The sequence below is a fragment of the Salarias fasciatus genome, unplaced genomic scaffold, assembly GCF_902148845.1.
Source record: "Salarias fasciatus unplaced genomic scaffold, fSalaFa1.1, whole genome shotgun sequence".
NCBI classification, from domain to species: domain Eukaryota; kingdom Metazoa; phylum Chordata; class Actinopteri; order Blenniiformes; family Blenniidae; genus Salarias; species Salarias fasciatus.
Window position 1 is genome coordinate 233425 of NW_021941231.1, and position 21547 is coordinate 254971.

The 21547-nt window shown below is 53.9% G+C and overlaps 1 protein-coding gene across 1 annotated transcript; it reads right to left on the minus strand.

The window, feature by feature from the left end:
• Positions 1-730: 730 nt before the first annotated feature.
• On the minus strand, positions 731-21522 carry LOC115384382 (delta-sarcoglycan-like). Its single transcript, XM_030086633.1, has 6 exons — positions 21404-21522; positions 16186-16273; positions 15585-15704; positions 12633-12705; positions 5682-5805; positions 731-2933 (listed from the first exon to the last, which is right to left on the minus strand). Exons 1-6 carry the CDS (start codon positions 21497-21499, stop codon positions 2748-2750), a joined length of 687 nt encoding a protein of 228 aa, XP_029942493.1. The 5' UTR covers positions 21500-21522; the 3' UTR covers positions 731-2747.
• Between the last annotated feature and the right edge of the window lie 25 nt (positions 21523-21547).

Here is a 21547-nt window from a genome sequence, read left to right on the forward strand (position 1 = left end):
GGTGACGTAGCTCCTCCCTGGTGATGTAGCTCCTCCCCCTGGTGATGTAGCTCCTCCCTGGTGACGTAGCTCCTCCCCCTGGTGACGTAGCTCCTCCCCTGGTGACATAGCTCCTCCCTGGTGATGTAGCTCCTCCCCCTGGTGACGTAGCTCCTCCCCCTGGTGACGTAGCTCCTCCCTGGTGACATAGCTCCTTCCTGGTGACGTAGCTCCTCCCCCTGGTGATGTAGCTCCTCCCTGGTGACATAGCTCCTCCCCCTGGTGACGTAGCTCCTCCCTGGTGACGTAGCTCCTCCCCCTGTCTCTAAGGCAGCGTCCAGTTCCTACAGAGGAAGCTCAGTCTCTTGTCTCCGGATCTTGTCCTTTGGGTCCTGTCCTGCTCCAGTCCTACAGAGACCGGGCGGCCCTGAACCAGGAGCCCTGGACTACCAGAGGCCCCCACAAGACACCTTGAGGGACGAACGCCTTCTCCAGGTCCACAGAACCCATGTGGACTCGTTGGAAGAACTCCCATGAGCCCTGGAGCCCCGATGGAGGGTCCAGAGCTGGTCCAGGGTTCCAGGAATAAGTTTTCTTTTTCTTTATGAAGTCTTCTTTTAACGAGCGTCTCTCCAAACTGGACATTTGTGTCAGTCGCCAGATCAGCAAAGCATCATGGGAAGGGTGTGAAGAGAGCCTGAGGACAGATGTTAGCGGTTAGCTTCATCAATGATGACTCAGCGGGTTTGAACAACGCCTTTAATTTGGCTTCTTTGAAAATGACTCCAGGAGCGGCAGTTTGACACTGAAGAGCGAAGAAAAGAACCCAAGGTTCTGAAGGTTCTGAAGGTTCTGAAGGTTCCGTGCTAGCGGCTCAAACAAATGCTAACGCAACGCGATCCACGTCGGCCGGCAAGACGCTGTCCTCTCTTCGCCGCCGCCGCCCTTCTGGCCGTTCTTCATGTTCTCCGGAGTAAAAAATCAAAACAAAGCAACAGATTTACAGACGGAAGAGAACCAAAGACCTGGAAGACCTGGAAGACCTGGAGGACCCAGAGGACCTGGACTGGAGGGCCTGGACAGACAGAACACAAACTGCCTCAGGAGGGAAGAAGAACAGTTCTCCAGGTGGATCTGAATCTGGATCTCTGAGGGCTAACCCCAAGAGAACCAAAAACAGGTCTGAAGATTTGGTTTGCATCTGAAGGTCAAAAAACAAAAGACGGAGACGGTCTGGAGGTGTCCAGGTGTAGAAAACTGGAGGTCTAGAGGTCTAGGGGTCTGGAGTAGATCTGAATCTGGAGGTCTAGAGGTTGGGCGGTATTAAGGTCCAGGGGGTCTGGAGGTCTGAGGGTCTGTAGGTCTGGAGGGGGTAACAGTTACCAATAGAGGGGTAAAGGGGGTCTGGGGGTAACGGGGTCCCGGGCTCCAGTCCAGGTCTGAGGTCTCAGCGTTCACACAGGTTTGTGGAGGAACTGAAACGTGTTTTGACGCCAAACAGGGTCGGTGATGTGCTTCTTCTACCACGAGTGCATCGACGTAAGGCACAGGCTCGGTTCCCCGCGGTCCACAGAGCGGCTCGCTCGGTTCTCTCCTTTTGGTAAAACCGTCCCAGAACCAGCCGGAGACCACCGCCGAGGACCGGAGGACAAAACCAGAGCAGGACACTGCTTGTTAGCCAGCAGGAACTCAAAGGAACCGGCAACCGAGTCCGACTAGGGGACTAGGGGCCACTAGAGGGCGTCTAGGGGCCACTAGAGGACGTCTAGGGGCCACTAGAGGACGTCTCGGGGCCACTAGAGGACGTCTAGGGGCCACCAGAGGACGTCTAGGGGCCACTAGAGGACGTCTTGGGGCCACTAGAGGACGTCTAGGGGCCACTAGAGGGCGTCTCGGGGCCACTAGAGGACGTCTAGGGGCCACTAGAGGGCGTCTCGGGGCCACTAGAGGACGTCTCGGGGCCACCAGAGGACGTCTAGGGGCCACTAGAGGACGTCTTGGGGCCACTAGAGGACGTCTCGGGGCCACCAGAGGACGTCTAGGGGCCACCAGAGGACGTCTAGGGGCCACTAGAGGACGTCTTGGGGCCACTAGAGGACGTCTAGGGGCCACTAGAGGGCGTCTCGGGGCCACTAGAGGACGTCTCGGGGCCACCAGAGGACGTCTCGGGGCCACTAGAGGACGTCTAGGGGCCACTAGAGGACGTCTCGGGGCCTCACTGTAGGAATCAGTGAGCTGCATGCTGATTGGACGGTGGACGGCAGCTCGTCCAGGTTGTCCCCACGTCAGTTCCCTGTGGCCCTGTTCAGGTCCAGACTTGTTCTAGATGGTTCCTGATCACTGACGGGGACGGAGAGGGGGACACGTCCAGCCACAGGACGAGGACGGACGCCATGCGGTGATCAACGGGTGGTTCTGGGACTGAAGGAGAACCAGGCTCTGTGTGTGTGTGTGTGTGTGTGTGTGTGTGTGTGTGTGTGTGTGTGTGTGTGTGTGTATGTGTGTGTGTGTTCGGAGCAGTCGGCGTCTCCGTGGTTCTGCTCCGGTTCTCCAGCCGGAGGTTCTTCAACCCTTCAGGAGGAACCAACAGAGGCGGAACCATTCTGTTCTGTAAGTCTGTGTGTGTGTGTGTGTGTGTGTGTGTGTGTGTGTGTGTGTCCAGAACAGTTTGTGTCTTTCGGGATCCGTCCGGTTCCGGTTCCACGACAGTCTTTGTCTGTTGGCCCGGTCCTCGGGGGTCTCTGGTTCCGGGCCGGTCTGGACCGGTTCTATTGGCAGATCCCGTCGCTGATCTGGCAGGTGGACCCGGTCCCGGCCTGGGACAGGAAGAGCCTCCCGTTGGGACAGACGCAGACCTCGTAGACCGTCTGCCTGGTGCCGGAGGACGAGGAGCTGGTGGACGCCCGTCCCTCCGGCAGCCGCATGAGGCGGATCCTCCGGGCGTCCAGGGAGATCTGCAGAGGACGGACAGAACCGGTGGGACGGGGGACAGAACCCGATTGGACCTCCAGCCTCACCAGAACCTCAGGTCAAGACCCAATCAGAAACAAACACAACTGACTGGAGACCTGATCTGGAGGACCTGTCCTCACCTGTCCTCACCTGTCCTCACCTGTCCTCCCCTGTCCTCCCCTGTCCTCCAGTCCTCAGCTGTCCTCACCTGTCCTCCAGTCTGACCCATCCTCCAAACATGCTGTTCTCCTCAATGTGCTGAGGTTCTAGGCTGTGCTGAGGTTCTAGGCTGTGATGGGTTCTAGGCTGTGGTGGGTTCTAGGCTGTGATGGGTTCTAGGCTGTGATGGGTTCTAGGCTGTGATGGGTTCTAGGATCTGCTCTAGACCTTTAGAATGTCCTGTAGTTCTAGAATATTGTGGAGGTTTACGATTTGATGTAGTTCTAGAACGTGTTTGGGTTCTACTGTGAGATGGGTTCTAGAAAGTTCTTTAGTTCTAGATTGTGTCATGGTTCTACAGTAGAACGTTTTGGAGTTCTAGAAGGTTCCAGGGTTCTAGGACTTGCTGGTCTACGTCAGACGCTCTGTCTCAGCTTCAGGAATCTCCAGTCTGATGAATCCACCCTCCGGTTCCGGTGCCGCCTGGACCTGGGAGCCCGGAGCCCAGAGCCCGGAACCCGGAGCCCAGAGCCCGGAACCCGGAGCCCGGAACCCGGAACCCGGAGCCCAGAGCCCGGAGCCCGGAGCCCGGAGCCCAGAGCCCGGAGCCCAGAGCCCGGAACCCGGAGCCCGGAACCCGGAGCCCAGAGCCCGGAGCCCAGAGCCCGGAACCCGGAGCCCGAAAACCGGAGCCCAGAGCCCGGAGCCCGGAGCCCGGAGCCCGGAGCCCAGAGCCCGGAACCCGGAGCCCGAAAACCGGAGCCCAGAGCCCGGAGCCCAGAGCCCGGAGCCCAGAGCCCGGAGCCCAGAGCCTGGACCCCAGAGCCCAGAGACCAGAGCCTAGAGCCCGGAGCCCAGAGCCCAGAGCCCGGAACCCGGAGCCCGAAAACCGGAGCCTAGAGCCCGGAGCCCAGAGCCTGGACCCCAGAGCCCAGAGCCCGGAGCCTGGACCCCAGAGCCCAGAGCCCGGAGCCTGGACCCCAGAGCCCAGAGCCCAGAGCCCGGAGCCTGGACCCCAGAGCCCAGAGCCCAGAGCCCGGAGCCTGAAACTCGGAGCCCAGAGCCCGGAACCCGGAGCCCAGAGCCCGGAGCCCGGAGCCTGAAACTCGGAGCCCAGAGCCCGGAACCCGGAGCCCGAAAACCGGAGCCTAGAGCCCGGAGCCCAGAGCCTGGACCCCAGAGCCCAGAGCCCGGAGCCTGGACCCCAGAGCCCAGAGCCCGGAGCCTGGACCCCAGAGCCCAGAGCCCAGAGCCCGGAGCCCGGAGCCTGGACCCCAGAGCCCAGAGCCCGGAGCCTGAAACTCGGAGCCCAGAGCCCGGAACCCGGAGCCCAGAGCCCGGAGCCCGGAGCCTGAAACTCGGAGCCCAGAGCCCGGAACCCGGAGCCCAGAGCCCAGAGCCCGGAGCCTGAAACTCGGAGCCCAGAGCCCGGAACCCGGAGCCCAGAGCCCGGAGCCCAGAGCCTGGACCCGAGCCCAGAGCCTGGAGCCCAGAGCCCGGAGCCTGAAACCCGGAGCCCAGAGCCCAGAACCCTGAGCCCGGAGCCCGGAGCCCAGAGCCCGGACCCCGAAACCCGGAGCCCAGAGCCCGGAACCCGGAGCCCAGAGCCCAGAGCCCGGACCCCGAAACCCGGAGCCCAGAGCCCGGAGCCCGGAGCCCGGAGCCTGGAGCTTGGAGCCCGGAACCCAGAAACCGGAGCCAAGAGCCCAGAGCCAGGAACCCGGAGCCCAGAGCCCGGAGCCCGGAGCCCGGAGCCCAGAGCCCGGAGCCCGGAGCCCGGAGCCCGGAGCCCTGAGCCTGGAACCCAGAGCCTGGACCCGAGCCCAGAGCCTGGAGCCCAGAGCCCGGAGCCTGAAACCCGGAGCCCAGAGCCTGGAGCCCAGAGCCCGGAGCCCAGAGCCCGGACCCCGGACCCCGAAACCCGGAGCCCAGAGCCCAGAGCCCTGAACGCAGAGCCCGAAACCCGGAGCCTGGAGCCCGAAACCCGGAGCCCGGAGCCCAGAGCCCGGAGCCCAGAGCCCAGAGCCTGAAACCCGGAGCCCAGAGCCCGGAACCCAGAGCCCGGAGCCCAGAGCCCGGAGCCCAGAGCCCGGAGCCCAGAGCCCGGAGCCCAGAGCCCGGACCCGAGCCCAGAGCCCGGAGCCCAGAGCCCGGACCCTGGAACCCGGGGCCCAGAACCCAGAACCTGGAGCCAAGAGCCCAGAGCCCGGAGCCCAGAGCCCGGACCCTGGAACCCGGGGCCCAGAACCCAGAACCTGGAGCCAAGAGCCCAGAGCCTGGAACCCGGAGCCCAGAGCCCGGAACCCGGAGCGCGAAAACCGAAGCCCAGAACCCTGAGGCCGGAGCCCAGAACCCAGAGCCCAGAGCCCGGAGCCTGAAACCCGGAACCCAGAGCCCTGAACCCGGAGCTCGAAACCCGGAGCCCAGAACCCTGAGCCCGGAGCCCGGAACCCAGAGGCCGGAGCCCGGAGCCCGGACCCCGAAACCCGGACCCCGAAACCCGGAGCCCAGAGCCCAGAGCCCGGAGCCCAGAACCCGGAGCCCAGAGCCCAGAGCCTGGAACCCGGAGCCCGGAGCCCGGCGGGGCCTACCTCTCCGTCCTTGGACTCCAGCCGGAGCTCGTTGCGGCAGATGGCCCGGATGTCCCCGGCCTCGGCCAGGACCTCCACCCCTTTAGGAGCGTCCATCAGCAGGGAGCGGGTCGGAGACTCCAGCCTGGGGACAACGTCACCACGGAAAACGTTAGCTGCTAGCTGTTAGCATCGGACGGAACCAGATCAGCTCCCGTGATCCGGTCCTGGTTTTAATCTGGATCAGCCTTCAGTCTGGGTTCAGAACATTCAGCAGGACCTGGATCCAAAAACCAGGACCACCCTGATCCAGCAGGGGCGTCTATCAGGAGCTCTAATACAAACAGACGTGTCCGGACATGTAGCGTCCATGGCTGCAGGACATTAATGTCCCGGGGACGTGCTCATATTGTCCACAGTGGAGCTGTCCAGTCTGACAGCGGTGGACATGAAGGACCTGCTCTGTCCTGCTCTGAGGACGTCCCAGTCGGCTGAGGTCCTCCGCCCTGTCCAGAGGACAGCCCAGGACCTCCTGTCCTGCTCTGTGCTGCCCGGGGACAGCGGAGGACCCACAGAGTCCTGAGAGGTCCTGAGCAGAGGTCTGGTCCATGGACCCTGGACAACTGCATCCCAGCTGGACACGAGCGTCACCGGGGCGTCTCCGGGTGTGAGCGTCTCCGGAGCGTCTCCGGGTGTGAGCGTCTCCGGAGCGTCTCCGGGTGTGAGCGTCCCTGGAGCGTCTCCGGGTGTGAGCGTCTCCGGAGCGTCTCCGGGTGTGAGCGTCCCTGGAGCGTCTCCGGGTGTGAGCGTCCCTGGAGCGTCTCCGGGTGTGAGCGTCCCTGGAGCGTCTCCGGGTGTGAGCGTCCCTGGAGCGTCTCCGGGTGTGAGCGTCCCTGGAGCGTCTCCGGGTGTGAGCGTCTCCGGAGCGTCTCCGGGTGTGAGCGTCTCCGGAGCGTCTCCGGGTGTGAGCGTCCCTGGAGCGCTATGCACCTAAGTTGTTGGTCGCCTACCTCAATTATTCCAAAGAAGAAGAAGAAGAAGACCTGAAGAGAAATAAAACTGAGGCCAGAAATCCCACAGGGCAGCTGGACTTTCAGCCCTGGCTTTATGGAACTGAAACACGGATAATCTATATGACAGAGCAGTTGAACTCTTTTTGAGGAAGGAAAGGAGGATGGATTTTGTTTTCAAATAATCGGGATTTTGGTGAGTAAAATGTTCCTCTTTTCCTAAATAATATTGCTGTTTTATTAAGTTGTTGATGCTCATTGTATGTGCACAGATGTAGTAGGAGACTTGTGCTCTTCAGCAAAGGCTTTTATTCTGGCTGCACAAGTATCTATCTGCTGTGCAACAACTCTTTATGTGCATATCTGCATAATAAGATTTTTTTTTTTTGTAGACAAAATAGTTATTGAGAGGTGGATTGGTTCAGGCGGATCTGTTCTGAAGGCCTTAATGTGAAATACACGGTCCACCACTGATATATACTGTATATATATATATATATATATATATATATATATATATATATATATATATATATATATATATATATATAATATATATATTAAACTATATGATTAGCACGAGGACGGCTGGTAGGGAGGTGGAGGTTGGTGACGCTGTCTGTTGTCCGCGAAGTTTGAATTTTGTTTGGTACTGCCCGGCTTCAACGGTGTATGTTTTAAGGATTACGGCTTGGATCACGGATTTCTGATTTGTTAGCTGATACCGGTAGGTGCTGCCGGGGGCTTGTGTCTGGTTACCGGCCGACGGCCTGTATAGGTCCGGTATCGGTTCCCTACATTTTCCTCTCGCTAGTCACCTGTTGCTGATGGCTGCTACTTCGGGAGGAGGTCAATCCAGGGATCGCAGTAGTAGTAGGTTGGGATCCAATATGTCAGGAAAGCGCGATAGAAATGATACGTCTCTTGAAAAGGAAGGGGATCGCTCGGCGAAGGTGGTAAGGGCTCCGGAGGGGGAGTATAAAGTAATCTTCAAGCTAAAAGAACAAACGGGAGGTGGGTTTAGAGGAGTGAATCCGTTAAAAATAGCAGAGTCCTTTAAGAATGTCAGCAGTGGACTGGATGCTCGAGTTCTAGCAAGTGGAGCGCTTCTGTTGATTTGTAAGTCTCAGGAGCAACTGGACAAGGCTAAGAAAGTTAAGTCGGTAGCGGGGAAAAAAGTGGAGGTTTCAGTGATTGAGAGGAGGGACACTGTAAAAGGTGTGATCTATGGTGTCTGTGCTGAGATCTCTGAGTGTGAAATGAAGGTTTAAGGCCCGGGAAGGAGGAAACCCCAGTGCCCCAGTCTTGATCACGCTCAGTGGCAATACTTTGCCAAGCCGAGTGTTTATTGGGTGCTTATCGTATCAGGTAAAGGAATACCAGAGACCCCCCATGCGGTGTTTTAAATGCCAGCGCTTTGGGCATATGGCTGCCTCCTGCAGTGGTAACAGACGATGTGCAAAGTGTGGAGGGGAACGCGACATTGCGTCTTGCACCGCGTCTGTTTCTAATGCTGTGATTGCGGTGGCAGTCACATGACTACATCGAGGGAATGCCATCTTTTTGTCAAAGCAAAGCAGGTTCAAGTGGTTAAAGAAACGCATAAGATCTCTTATGCAGAAGCCTTGAAAAGAGTGGAGGGAGGTGCCCATCCTCACAGTCTCTCCCGAGCCCCAGTGAGGGGTCCTTTTGACAGCAAGCGTTCCCATGGTAACCTCAGTCAAGGGGAGCTTGTCATAAGCAAGGAGGCCCTTATGGCTTTCATCGTAGATGTTTTGTATGTCGCCCGTGGAAAGCAATCGAGATCGGACATAATCAAATCTGTAACCGAGGCCGCGAACAGGTTTTTGGGGCGTAGAGATTTTCAGCCAGAGAGGCTGTTTTCCTACATGAGGTCAGCCCAGAACGATCCTGCTCAGCCGAGCCGAGCCAGTGTGAGAGATGAGACTGAAACCGGCGGCGAGGAAGGTTGTGACTTTGATGATGAATTTGAGTTCGAGGACAACATTGAAGATGTTTAGTCTGGTTCTCATGGTTGGTATTTTGCAGTGGAATGCACGAAGCCTTATCGCCAACGGGCAAGAGGTTAAAAAGTGTGTTAAAGATCTTGATACAAAGCCAGATGTGTTATGTGTTCAGGAAACATGGTTAAAGTCGTGTCTTGATTTTAATATCCCGGGATATAACTGTTATATAAGCGTATAGACAGAATTAGTAATCCTGGAGGGGGTTGTGCCACTTTTATAAAAGAAGAGTTTCAGTATAAACAATGTGATTTTGATGGTTCGCTTGAATGTTTGATGACAGAGGTGTGGGGTACAGAGGGGACATTCATATTGTTAATTGTTACAACCCACCCAATCCCCTGATGTTTTCAGATTTAGAGGAAGTGGTGGAGAAAACTGGACCACGGACTATATGGGTTGGAGATTTTAACGCCCACAACCCACTGTGGGGGAGCCAGGAAAGGGACTCAAACGGTTTGGTGACTGAAGATCTTTTGGACAGTAATTTTAAATACTGGTACTCCAACACGTATTGATGTAAACTCAGGTAAAGCCTCTTGCCTTGATCTGACTTTGGTTTCTCCCAACTGGGCCAGTATAGCAGAATGGAAGGTTCTGAATGACTCGGTTGGCAGTGACCATTTCCCTGTAAAAACGACAATTGCAAAATCCTTCGTAAAGGAGGCTCGGGATAGACTTCCTCGGTTTGATTATGCCCGTGCAGACTGGGAACAATTCAGAAAATGTACAAATGATGGCCTGACGAATGTAAACAGTGAGGATTCAGTTGACATCATGTGTGATTCATTAACAGAGATGATTGTTAGGGTGGCCTCTGAGACCACGCCATGCAGAAGGGCCCCTCCAGATCGGGTTATTGTGCCTTGGTGGAACAAGGAGTGTGAAAAAGCTGTGAGCAAAAGGAAAAAAGCATTTAGAACAGTAAGGAAAAAACCGACTCTAGAAAATGTGGTTGAATATAAAAAGTGCAGAGCTTTTGCTCGTAAAACTATTAAAAAAGAGAGAAAGAAAAGTTGGAGAGACTTCTGTGGCACGTTGGGCCCTCAGACCCCAATCAGGCAGGTGTGGTCAAGGATCCATAGAATGTCGGGGAAAATTACAAGCTCTTCTACGCCTGTCCTGAAGGCAGGTGGGAGAGAGGCAGTTTCAAGTAAAGAAAAGGCCAATATGTGTGTCAAAGTGTTCCAGGATGTCCATAATGCAAAGTTTTTGGGGGAAGAAATTCTTAAGCTTCGAGATGAGTTCTGTTGACCCAAGGCTGGAAGTCAACCCGTGGTGCTGAGTCTACAGATATGAATAATCCTGTTCATTTGTATTTCTCTTTTAGAGAGATAAGGATGCAGTAGAAGCTGGAGCAAATTCTTCACCGGGTCCAGATCAGAGAAGCTATAAGCTGCTGCAGCATCTTGAGGTACCTGTACTTCATGAGATCCTTGTGCTATGTACTTATATCTGGGAGGCCGGCGCGTTGCCAAAGGAATGGAAGCACGCTTTAATTGTACCTATTTGTAAGCCAGGAAAGGACCCTTCCGCTCCCTCTTCTTACAGACCATAGCCCTCACCTCTGTGCTGTGTCAGGTGATGGAGCGAATGGTTACCAACAGGCTTGTCTACTTTTTGGAGGCCTCTGGGTTTTTCGTTAGTTATCAGAATGGTTTTAGAATAGGAAGAAACTCAATGGATTCAGTAGGAGTTCTAGACCAGGACATAAGAAAAGCGATTATCAATAAAGAATCACTGCTCGCAGTTTTTATTGATATTGAAAAAGCGTATTATAGTTTGTGGCGTGAGGGTTTATTGATTAAATTATTTGATGCAGGGGTTAGGGGGAGAACGTTCTCCTGGATTAAGGATTTTCTAAACAATAGATCAATTCAAGTGAGGGTGAACTGCGAATGTTCTGAAAAGGTTAGTATTTTGAACGGTACTCCTCAGGGATCAGTAATTAGTCCTGCGCTTTTTAATGTAATGATTAATGATATTTTCAAAAATATTGACTCAAGATTTGGAAAGTCCCTCTTTGCTGATGATGGCGCAAGTTGGCGCAGAGGCAAGAACGTAGATCTTTTAATTGAGCATACTCAGATTGCTTTGGATCAATTAGTTCAGTGGGCAAATCAGTGGGGCTTTAAGATTTCTATCTCAAAGAGTAATTTCATGATATTTGGTTTTAAAAAGAAAACTCCAGAAAGTACATTGTTTTTATATGATCACCCACTGGAAAGGGTCAAAACCTTTAAATCTTTAGGTATGTGGATGGATGAAAGGCTTACATGGAACTGCCATATTGAAAAAGTCATCTGTAAATGTGAAAAGATCATCAATATTCTTCGCAGTTTGGATTGGGGGGCAGACCGTCTAACTTTGCAAATGACATTTAGAGCGATGTTGAGGTCTACTTTGGATTATGGCTGTTTTGTGTATGGAGCTGCATCTAAGTCCAGCTTGGCGAAACTGGATAGAATTCAGGCTAAAGCACTAAGGGTCTGCTCAGGGGCTTTTAGAACGACACAGATTCCGGCTTTATTAGTTGAGATGGGAGAGACTCCGTTGGGAATGCGAAGGCAGAAGCTCGGGCTCCAGTACTGGGCTAGACTAGCTGGGTTGGGGCATGATTCCAGTGCAAAGAGTCTCCTGGGAGAATGCTGGGAGTTCGAAAAAAACATGAGACGGGCTAATTATCTGAGCTCAATATGTCGGGCTGCTTGTGAGCTGGGGCTGAGCAAGCAAAATGTGACTAGCATAGCATGGTCCCCTAGCCCTGCTTGGCTCCGACCAGATCCAGAAGCGCAGCTTGACCTGTTGGGTCAGAATAAGGAAAGAGTTTGTTGCCAACAAGTGAATGAATTTATTTCAAGGAGTGACTCAGGGTATTTTATTTTTACAGATGGGTCCAAGGATCCAACCTCAGGAAAAGCTGGCTTTGGAGTTTACATAATGAATAAGGAGATTAGGAAAAATATGCGAGTATCTAATAATGTGTCTGTTTTTTCTGCTGAACTGTTGGCAATCTGGTGGGCCTTGGATTGGATCGAGCGGAATAAACCTGAGCTATCGTACATTTTTTCTGACTCCTCAGCTGCAATTCGTTCTATAGCTGGTGGACTTTCAGGAGAGCGCTCTGATATAATCCTTGAAATTTTGAGCTGCTTGCGTAGAATTGAACAGTCTGGCTGTGCGGTAATTTTTGTGTGGATCCCTGGCCATTCAGGTATATATGGAAATGAAACTGCGGATAATCTTGCTAAAGACTCTCTTCTTCATAGTGAGGTGGAATATGAAATGGGCCTTGGGAAGCTGGAGTGCATCTCTCTTTTTAAAAATGAAATAGACAAACAATGGCAAACAAAGTGGGATAAGGAAACTAAAGGTAGAGTATTGTTTAGCTGTCAGCCCGGAGTTAAAAATTGTAGGCCACTGATGGACAACAGAACTAGTCAAGTAAAAATTACTGGCATCAGACTGGGGCATTGTGGGCTTGCTGCCTATTTAAATGTATTAGGAAAGCATCAGAGTGGCTTGTGTCAGTGTGGGGAAGATGAAACCGTTATCCATGTATTATTTTCTTGTGCGTGTTACAGTGTGGAGAGGCGGGTTTTATATAAAGAACTATCTCAATTTGGAATAACAGTCTTTTCTTTTAAGTCGTTATTTTCTGCTGGTAGCAATTCTTGCTTGATTGACAATGCTGTGATTAAGTTTTTGTGAGCCACCAACCTCTACTCCAGAGTCTAAAGTGTGAACTGATGTTTACTGCTTAACCTGAAGGGGCAGCATTGCGCTAAATCAGCGTACAGCCTGCTGGAAATCATTAGAAGAAGAAGAAGAAGAATATGATTAGCACCATTAGCATGATTAGCACCATTAGCATGATTAGCACCATTAGCATGATTAGCACCATTAGCATGATTAGCAGCATTAGCATGTGAACTCACCGCAGCTCTTTGAACGGCTCGGCTCGGACGTGCGGCGTCTCCAGAGATTTGCTGAACACAGCTCCTTCAGCGCCTGCAATCACAACAGAGATCATCACACACACACACACGCGCGCACACACGCACACACACACACACACACACACACACACACACACGCACACACACACACACACACACACACGCACACACACACACGCACACACACACACGCACACACACACACGCACACACACACACGCACACACACATGCCCACGCACGCACGCACACACACACACACACACACACACACACACACACACACACACACACACACACACACACGTGCACACACGCACACACACACGCACACACACACACGCACACACACATGCCCACGCACGCACGCACACACACACACACACACGCACACACACACACGCACACACACATGCCCACGCACGCACACACACACACACACACACACACACACACACACACACACACACACACACGTGCACACACGCACACACACACGCACACACACACACGCACACACACACACACAAGTACACACACACACACAAGCACAGCCTGTGGGACTCGCTGGACGGCCGTTCTGGATCGGTCCACTCAGCTCCTCTGGAGGATCCCAGCAGTTTAAAAACAGACTCTGTTTGTTGGTGTCGGCCGATTCGGTCCGACCCGATTCGAATCGATTCGGTGCGACCCGATTCGAACCGATTCGGTCCGACCCGATTCGTCACCTCGGAGAGGAGAGAATTTCCAGCGTGCGGAGCTCAGCCGAACCAGCAGCTTGATCCTCCACAGTAACCATGGCAACCAGGAAATGATGAAGAACTGCAGAAAACTGAAGAAGAAGAATCTGACCTGATGTTCCGTGGAGTCGACACGGACAGGGAGCTAGCAGGGAGCTGCTAATGCTGTGCTAACAGAGCAGCTAATGTTATGCTAATAGACCTGCTAACTCTAAGCTAATAGAGCTGCTAGCGCTCACTGAAAGACTCAGAAGGTTCTGGAGTTCTGCGATGTGTTCGAGCTTCAGAGCGTGACGGAGTTCTGGAACTGGGGTTTTTCTGGAATCCATCAGAGTTCTAGAATCTGTCAGAGTTCTGCCGGCAGCGAGATCGTCCTGGAAGTCCACTGGACTCCGTCCCGTCCTCATGGCTCCATGATGTTCTGTTCTCAAAGGTTCGGAGTTGGTCCTCGATGTTCCGTGAAACTGTCAATCAGACTGAACCGGGCTAAACCAGACTGAACCGGGCTAAACCAGACTGAACCGGGCTGAACCAGACTGAACCGGGCTGAACCAAACTGAACCGGGCTAAACCAGACTGAACCGGGCTAAACCAGACTGAACCGGGCTAAACCAAACTGAACCAGACTGAACGGGGCTGACCCAGACTGAACTGGGCTGAACCGGGCTGAACCAGGCTGAACCAGACTGAACCAGACTGAACGGGGCTGACCCGGACTGAACTGGGCTGAACCGGGCTGAACCAGGCTGAACCAGACTGAACCAGGCTGAACCAAACTGAACCAGACTGAACCGGGCTGAACCGGGCTGAACCGGGCTGAACCGGGATGAACCGGGCTGAACCAGGCTGAACGGGGCTGAACCAGACTGAACGGGGCTGAACTGGGCTGAACCAGACTGAACCAGACTGAACCAGGCTGAACCAGGCTGAACCAGGCTGAACCGGCCTGAACCGGCCTGAACCGGGCTGAACCGGCCTGAACCGGCCTGAACCGGCCTGAACCGGGCTGAACCGGCCTGAACCAGACTAAACCGGGCTGAACCAGACTGAACTGGGCTGAACTGGGCTGAACTGGGCTGAACCAGACTGAACCAGACTGAACTGAGCTGAACCAGGCTGAACTGGGCTGAACCGGGCTGAACCAGGCTGAACCAGACTGAACCAGGCTGAACCAGGCTGAACGGGGCTGAACCAAACTGAACCAGACTGAACGGGGCTGAACCGGGCTGAACCGGCCTGAACCAGACTAAACCGGGCTGAACCAGACTGAACTGGGCTGAACCGGGCTGAACCAGGCTGAACCAGACTGAACCAGACTGAACGGGGCTGACCCGGACTGAACTGGGCTGAACCGGGCTGAACCAGGCTGAACCAGACTGAACCAGACTGAACGGGGCTGAACCGGACTGAACCAGACTGAACGGGGCTGACCCGGACTGAACTGGGCTGAACCGGGCTGAACCAGGCTGAACCAGACTGAGCCAGGCTGAACCAAACTGAACCAGACTGAACCGGGCTGAACCGGACTGAACCGGGCTGAACCAGACTGAACCAGGCTGAACCAGGCTGAATCGGGCTGAACTGGGCTGAACCAGACTGAACCAAACTGAACCGGACTGAACCGGGCTGAACCGGGCTGAACCGGGATGAACCAAACTGAACCAGACTGAACCAGACTGAACCAGACTGAACCGGGCTGAACCAGATTGAACCTTGGTCTTGATCCTTGTTCTGGTCTTGGTCCTGGTCTTGGTCCTGTCCTTGGTCCTGGTCTTGGTCTTGGTCTTGATCCTTGTTCTGGTCTTGGTCCTGGTCTTGGTCCTGTCCTTGGTCCTGGTCTTGGTCTTGGTCTTGATCCTTGTTCTGGTCTTGGTCCTGGTCTTGGTCTTGGTCTTGGCCCTGGTCTTGGTCCTGGCCCTGGTCCTTGTCCTGGACCTGGTGAGACTCTGGAGGTCTGCAGGGTCCAGCCAGACGTGGTTCCAGAGGTTCTGGATCAGGGTTCCTCCACCTTTTAGGGCCTCAGCGAGTCTGGAGCAGCGGGACGGTGGAGGACAGGACCGGACCCAGGTCTTCATCATGGACAGGAAGCGAGTTCTCTCACCCGTCCTCAGTCCCGCCCCCTCTGCCCTAGGCCCCGCCCCCTCTGCACTCTGTCACGCCCCCTCTGCCCCGGCCCCGCCCCCGCTGCTCACCCATGACTCGGAGCCGCTCGGCGCCGACCACCACTTCCTGTTCGTCTGCTGAGAAGAGCAGCTTCCCGGCGCTGGATCTGACCTCGAACAGCTTCCCTCGAGCCTTAAATCCACTGGATCCTGAGGAACCACACGGAGAGCATCAGACATGAGCTGCAGATCCACTGGATCCTGAGGAACCACACGGAGAGCATCAGACATGAGCTGCAGATCCACTGGATCCTGAGGAACCACACGGAGAGCGTCAGACATGAGCTGCAGATCCACTGGATCCTGAGGAACCACACGGAGAGCATCAGACATGAGCTGCAGATCCACTGGATCCTGAGGAACCACACGGTTTAGTTCTTGATTAAAACAACACAACGTGCTGAACTGAACCACACACACCCACCACACTCACGTGCTCGTGCTCGTGCACGCACAGACACACCCAATTATGCTGCTGACAGGAGGAGACAGGGCACCGAGCACTGAGCCGGAGAGGTCAAAGGTCAGGACTGCTGGGGCACCGCCACCCCCCCCAGGGGGACCCCCAGCAGGGGGGCTCACTGGGGGCGGGACAGTCCAGGGAACACATGCTTGTTCTGCGGTTCCTCACCCGTGACGAGCTGCGTGAGCAGCTGGTTGTTGCTGTTGACGATGTTGACGGAGACGTTCCGGGACGACTGCAGGGACAGTGGACGGCCCTGCGGAGACACGGTTCCTGGTTAGAACCTTGACTGACTTGAGGAGGGAACATCAGCTGGAGAATCACAGAACTGACTGAGGAACATTAAATGATCTCAGCTTTTCTGGAGACAGGACAGGAGGGAACCGTGTCTTCAGAGAGCTGGAAGAGGTTCTGGAACGTTCTGGAACTAAAGAACATTTCCAGCCGGAGCCTCGGGGTAACCCTGCACAGCAGACGGGCCTGACTCAGGTCCTGAATCCTGCAGATCCATCCTGCAGCGCTCCACAGACCAACGGTTTCACTCTGTTAAAATGTCAGCGGCCCAATCAGGGGAAAGAGGCGGAGCTGCGGGAGGAGCGGACGTGACGAGAGACGTGACGACAGCGGGAGGCGCCCGAAAGTTTGAAAACAACGGCGGCGTGCGGAGCGATCTCCGTGGACACGGCGACATCTGCAGCTTCATCAGAAAGAGACTCAGTTTGTTCTGTGAAAGACGAGCACAGAGCATCACTTCAAGGCTGTTTGTCAGGAGACGACGTCTGCTGCTTCTCAGCAGCGCAGAGCGCCGTCACACCGCGGCTGGATGCCGATTGGTCTGTGGCGAGTGTGTCGCGTGTCAATCAGAACGGTCGTCCAATCGCCTTCTTCTTTGGTTCGAACGGTCGTCCAATCGCTGGCTACGGATTGATTTGAAGGTCCCGCCTCTGAAATCAAATCAGAAGAGCGGCTACCCAGACGGACTAGTGAAACATTTCCGTGGCGGACATGAAGCTGTCCCTCTGTCCCTCTGTCCCTCTGTCCCTCTGTCCCTCTGTCCCTCTGGAGCGTCAGGCGACCTCGCAGCAGCAGAACCAACAAACAGCCTCTGTTCTAGATCATTCAATTCAATTCAGCTTTATTTATAAATTGCCAATTACAACATGTCATTTCCACACTTTTACAGAGAAACCCAACAGATCCACATGAGCAAGAACCCTGCAGAACCAGGCCCAGAGGAGAACCCTGCAGAACCAGGCTCAGAGGAGAACCCTGCAGAACCAGGCTCAGAGGAGAACCCTGCAGAACCAGGCTCAGAGGAGAACCCTGCAGAACCAGGCCCAGAGGAGAATCCTGCAGAACCAGGCTCAGAGGAGAACCCTGCAGAACCAGGTTTAGAGGAGGAGAACCCTGCAGAACCAGGCTCAGAGGAGGAGAACCCTGCAGAACCAGGCTCAGAGGAGGAGAACCCTGCAGAACCAGGCTCAGAGGAGGAGAACCGTGCAGAACCAGGCCCAGAGGAGAACCCTGCAGAACCAGGCTCAGAGGAGAATCCTGCAGAACCAGGCCCAGAGGAGAACCCTGCAGAACCAGGCTCAGAGGAGAACCCTGCAGAACCAGGTTCAGAGGAGGAGAACCCTGCAGAACCAGGCTCAGAGGAGGAGAACCCTGCAGAACCAGGCTCAGAGGAGGAGAACCCTGCAGAACCAGGCTCAGAGGAGGAGGCTTCCTGCTGTCCCGGTTGGGGTGAGGGGACAGGAGGACAGAGACAGAGACAGAGGACAGGAGGACAGACAGGTTCTTGTCTCTACATACAGCTCAGAGAACCTCAGAGAACAGCGGCTGCAGGAGGAACCAGCAGTGAGTGTAGCAGTACAGTGATAACAGCTGTTTTTCCACTGGATGGCACCACAAGGCCCTGCAGAGGACCAACGGAACCGCAACAGAACCGCAACAGAACCGCAACAGAACCGCAACAGAACCTCAACGGAGCCACAGTAGAACCACAATGAAGCCACAACAGAACCACTGCACAATGCGACGTTGAAATAACGTCTAATCAACGTAATTTTTGACCTCCAGATCAGGTCCGCTGACGTCCTGCGGCGGTCCGACTCGGACGCCGTGCCGACCTCCGCTGCAGAGCTGGGCTGAATCCCATTTCACCCCTTAGCCCTTCCCCTTGGCCCTTCCCCTTGGCCCTCCGCCTATGAAACGGAGTGCTAAGGGGTAGGGGAGAAAGTCAACCCCTCCGAATTGGGACACCCCTCCGACAATCGTGTACGTCATCAGTAGTCGCCGCTGCCGATGACGTAGGCAGATGCGACAATTATCTGCCGAAGAAGAATGTTTTTCTTACATTTTAAAACTTTATTAATTGACAAAATACTGACATTTATGAACGTCTTTCGTTGCGGACGCCGCCATCTTGCCGATCTTGGAAGGCTTTCTGAGAAATCTGTCATCCAGTGGCGATGGTGGCGAGGGGCGCTTGTTTTGTTCGCCTGGACCGTGGGGTTAGTTCACTTCCGCATTGGCGGGGGCGCTCGTTTCCCACCCGCGCATTCCAGGCGGGCCGTGTTGAAGAAACCAGTTTATTGAAAATAATCGTCTATCTGTTGTGTTTGGAATGCGCCTGGAATGCGCGGGTGTGGAAACGATCACTCCAGTCAATGCGGAAGTGAATTCACCCCGCCCGCCAGGCATGATCTAGGCTGAAAGAACAAGCGCCCCTCGCCATCGGCCGATACCCCTCCGTTTGGAGTGTGCCTCTCGAGAATCTCCTTTTGGAGGGGTGACTGGCCCTCTTTCTTGGCCCCACCCCTCCGTCATAATGACAATTGGGACACTCCTACCCCTCCACGTGAACGCGCAAAACGAGGGGTAGGGCCAAGGGGAAGGGCTGAGGGGTGAAATGGGATTCAGCCCTGGTTTTGCTTCAACTGAGCAGCACAGCAGCAAAAGTGCATAAAATTCTAACTTAAACTGACCGCAGTCGAACCACCGGGCTTGCGTTTGAGGTTGAGGCACGTCGGCGTTTCGTCACAGACGGGTGAAACACGGTTTGAACCTGCTGCTCAGCGATCCTCAGCCGGTTGAGCTTTAAGTTCACTGTGTTTGTCATCTGTAAACGGGAGGGTGACCACGAGTTTGTAGAAAACGACTTATCCTCAAATACAGTGCAACACACACGAAGCAAAGTGGTGCTTTTAACTTAAGCTCAGACCGGCCCGCCGGCGGGCCGTCAACTTCTCACGATGCATTTATCAATTATCCAGACGCATTTTGCATATTCCACAGACGTACTATGTACCGTTAGAAAGCTGATATTCTCATGAATCCGCTGGTATAAACCACTTTCAGATGTGATTACCACAGCGGGTAATATAAACACATTTGTCCAACATACAGCAAATTAAGTAAACAGCGCAACTCACCTTTGGAGGCTCATAACTGATCACAGACGATCCATAATCCAGATAATCCAGCAAAACTGCCACAGTACAAGCGTATGCATCCAGGCAAAGCTAGAAAGTATAGCCTTTTGTCCAAAACATGTCTTGAAATAAGCAAATAATCCAGAATTAGACGCGCCACCGCGCGCGCACGCGGCGCGTCTCTCCGCGTGCGCGTCCGATAATAATCCATTTTTTTATCAGATAAAAACATCCAGACGTCTCTCCCTCGTGCTGAGGATATCCAATATGGCGACTGATCGGTTTCCGTTGCTTATTCTTCATATTTCAACCAATCAAGTGACTCATCCCTCCCTCCGATGGCTAACCAGCCAACCGCTGCCGAGACTGATGGACCCACGTCATCGGTCGTCATCACTCGTAATCAACGTATTCTGAGCCAATCACGTCGGTAGAAACGTTTGACTGACAGGGCTGGTAACCAATGAGCTTGCTGAATGGCTGGCTGGCCCGCTAGCGGGGTTTTGTGACTTCTCAGATATCTGCTGAGAGATGCACCTGCTGTCTGTCCCTGCTCCTCTCAATCTGAGGGCCTTATCCCACACTGAAGCCTGTCTGAAGTGATTGTTTGAGTACTTGATGAGTTTTTGGAGTGAAAATAATGTAAAAACGGGCCAAAAACCAACATATACCATTGTACAGAGGGCATCCAGAGGGTATACAGAGGATGTCCAAAATTGACCCCGCCGGGGCATAGCAGTACAAATACATGTGTGAAACACTCATTTCTTGTAGTACTGCTCTGACATTTTGACCTGAACTATGTAAGACCCCAGGCTTTAGCAAAATTATGTTTTCAAGCTCTCACAGTGCTTCCACACTTATTTCCAGGTGTTTTAAGAGGGAAAAAATTCAGGCGAGAATGAAATTCATCCTAATTCAGTGTGCTGCAACATAAATAACTCTGTGGCAGTAGCACCTAGAGTAATTCTGACTGCACTGGGTGAAAATACAGGTTGTCAGCTTTCAAATGAGACCCCAACCATGCATGTACTCCAAACAGTTCAAGAACAGCATTCAGTTTACTTTGGGTACGTCTTTAGTTGAACTTTTAGGCGAAAATGGCCCCGAGCTTAAAGGGTTAAAGATGTTTGTTTTGTGTTTCACCAAAGTTCACAATTTGATGAAATCAGGAACTAAACTGACGGCTTGAGTGACTCTTTTATCAGACAGAATTCTGACTTTACGAGGAAATGAAAACAGACTCAAAGAAAAAGAAACACAAGGCGGGGTGAACGTTCACACAAACACTTTTCCAGTGGTGAATTTATCAACGTGTCTGGATGTTGAAATAACGTTCATCAGCTGACATATTTTAGCAACATTTTCAGAAGTCATGATTTTAAAAATACTGAGGATTACAGATCCATCTGAAGGATGCTGATATTTCACTGAGTCCACAGCGAGTTTACGACACGACTTCAACCGTTTAGTGTCGACGTTGTTTTGACGTTGAATTAACGTTTTTCATCAACTGACATGATTTCAACTAAATTCCAACGTTTGAGGTCGGCTGGACGCCGGCTGGGTCACCACGGCGTCTGAACGAGGTCCAGGACTGACGTCTGAATCTGGGACCTGTTGGTCCGTTCTGCGGACCAACAGGTTTGGTCTTCCACTGACCGACCCAACAGCGCCCTGATCTGCTCGTCTTCCTGACGTCACGTTTCAGTGATCAGGCGGAGAACGCGTTCTCCGCAGAACTGTCCGTTATGTCGTTCTCTGTCACGCGGGTTCTCTCAGCCCTCCACTAACGGAACGGTTCCCCAACAGCCGGAACCGAACACAGGTCTACATTTAAAGAATCGGAGTTCTGTGTTCTCGCGGAATGCTAGCTGACGTTCTGGAATCGCGCTCACGCAGACCGGCGTCTGCGGTTCTGGGGAGAACCGCCGGGTTCCAGAACCACTCACCGGTTTGGACCGGATCTCTTTGGCGTAGAGCGGCTGCAGGAACTCCGAGTCCCCCTCCAGCTTCAGGCCCTTCTCCGTGATCCGCAGGTTCCCCATGCCGTCCTGCAGAACGCAGAACGCAGAACGCAGACAGTCAGCTCCCGT

Excerpts from the sequence above, each read along its gene's own strand:
- LOC115384382 (XM_030086633.1), bottom strand. The coding sequence starts at position 21,499 with ATGGGGAACCTGCGGATCACGGAGAAGGGCCTGAAGCTGGAGGGGGAC. Across the intron at positions 12,706-15,584 it reads CGAGCGGCTCCGAGTCATGG|GCGCTGAAGGAGCTGTGTTC; the intron begins GTGAGCAGCGGG and ends TTGTGATTGCAG. Across the intron at positions 2,934-5,681 it reads TGGAGTCCAAGGACGGAGAG|ATCTCCCTGGACGCCCGGAG; the intron begins GTAGGCCCCGCC and ends CGTCCTCTGCAG.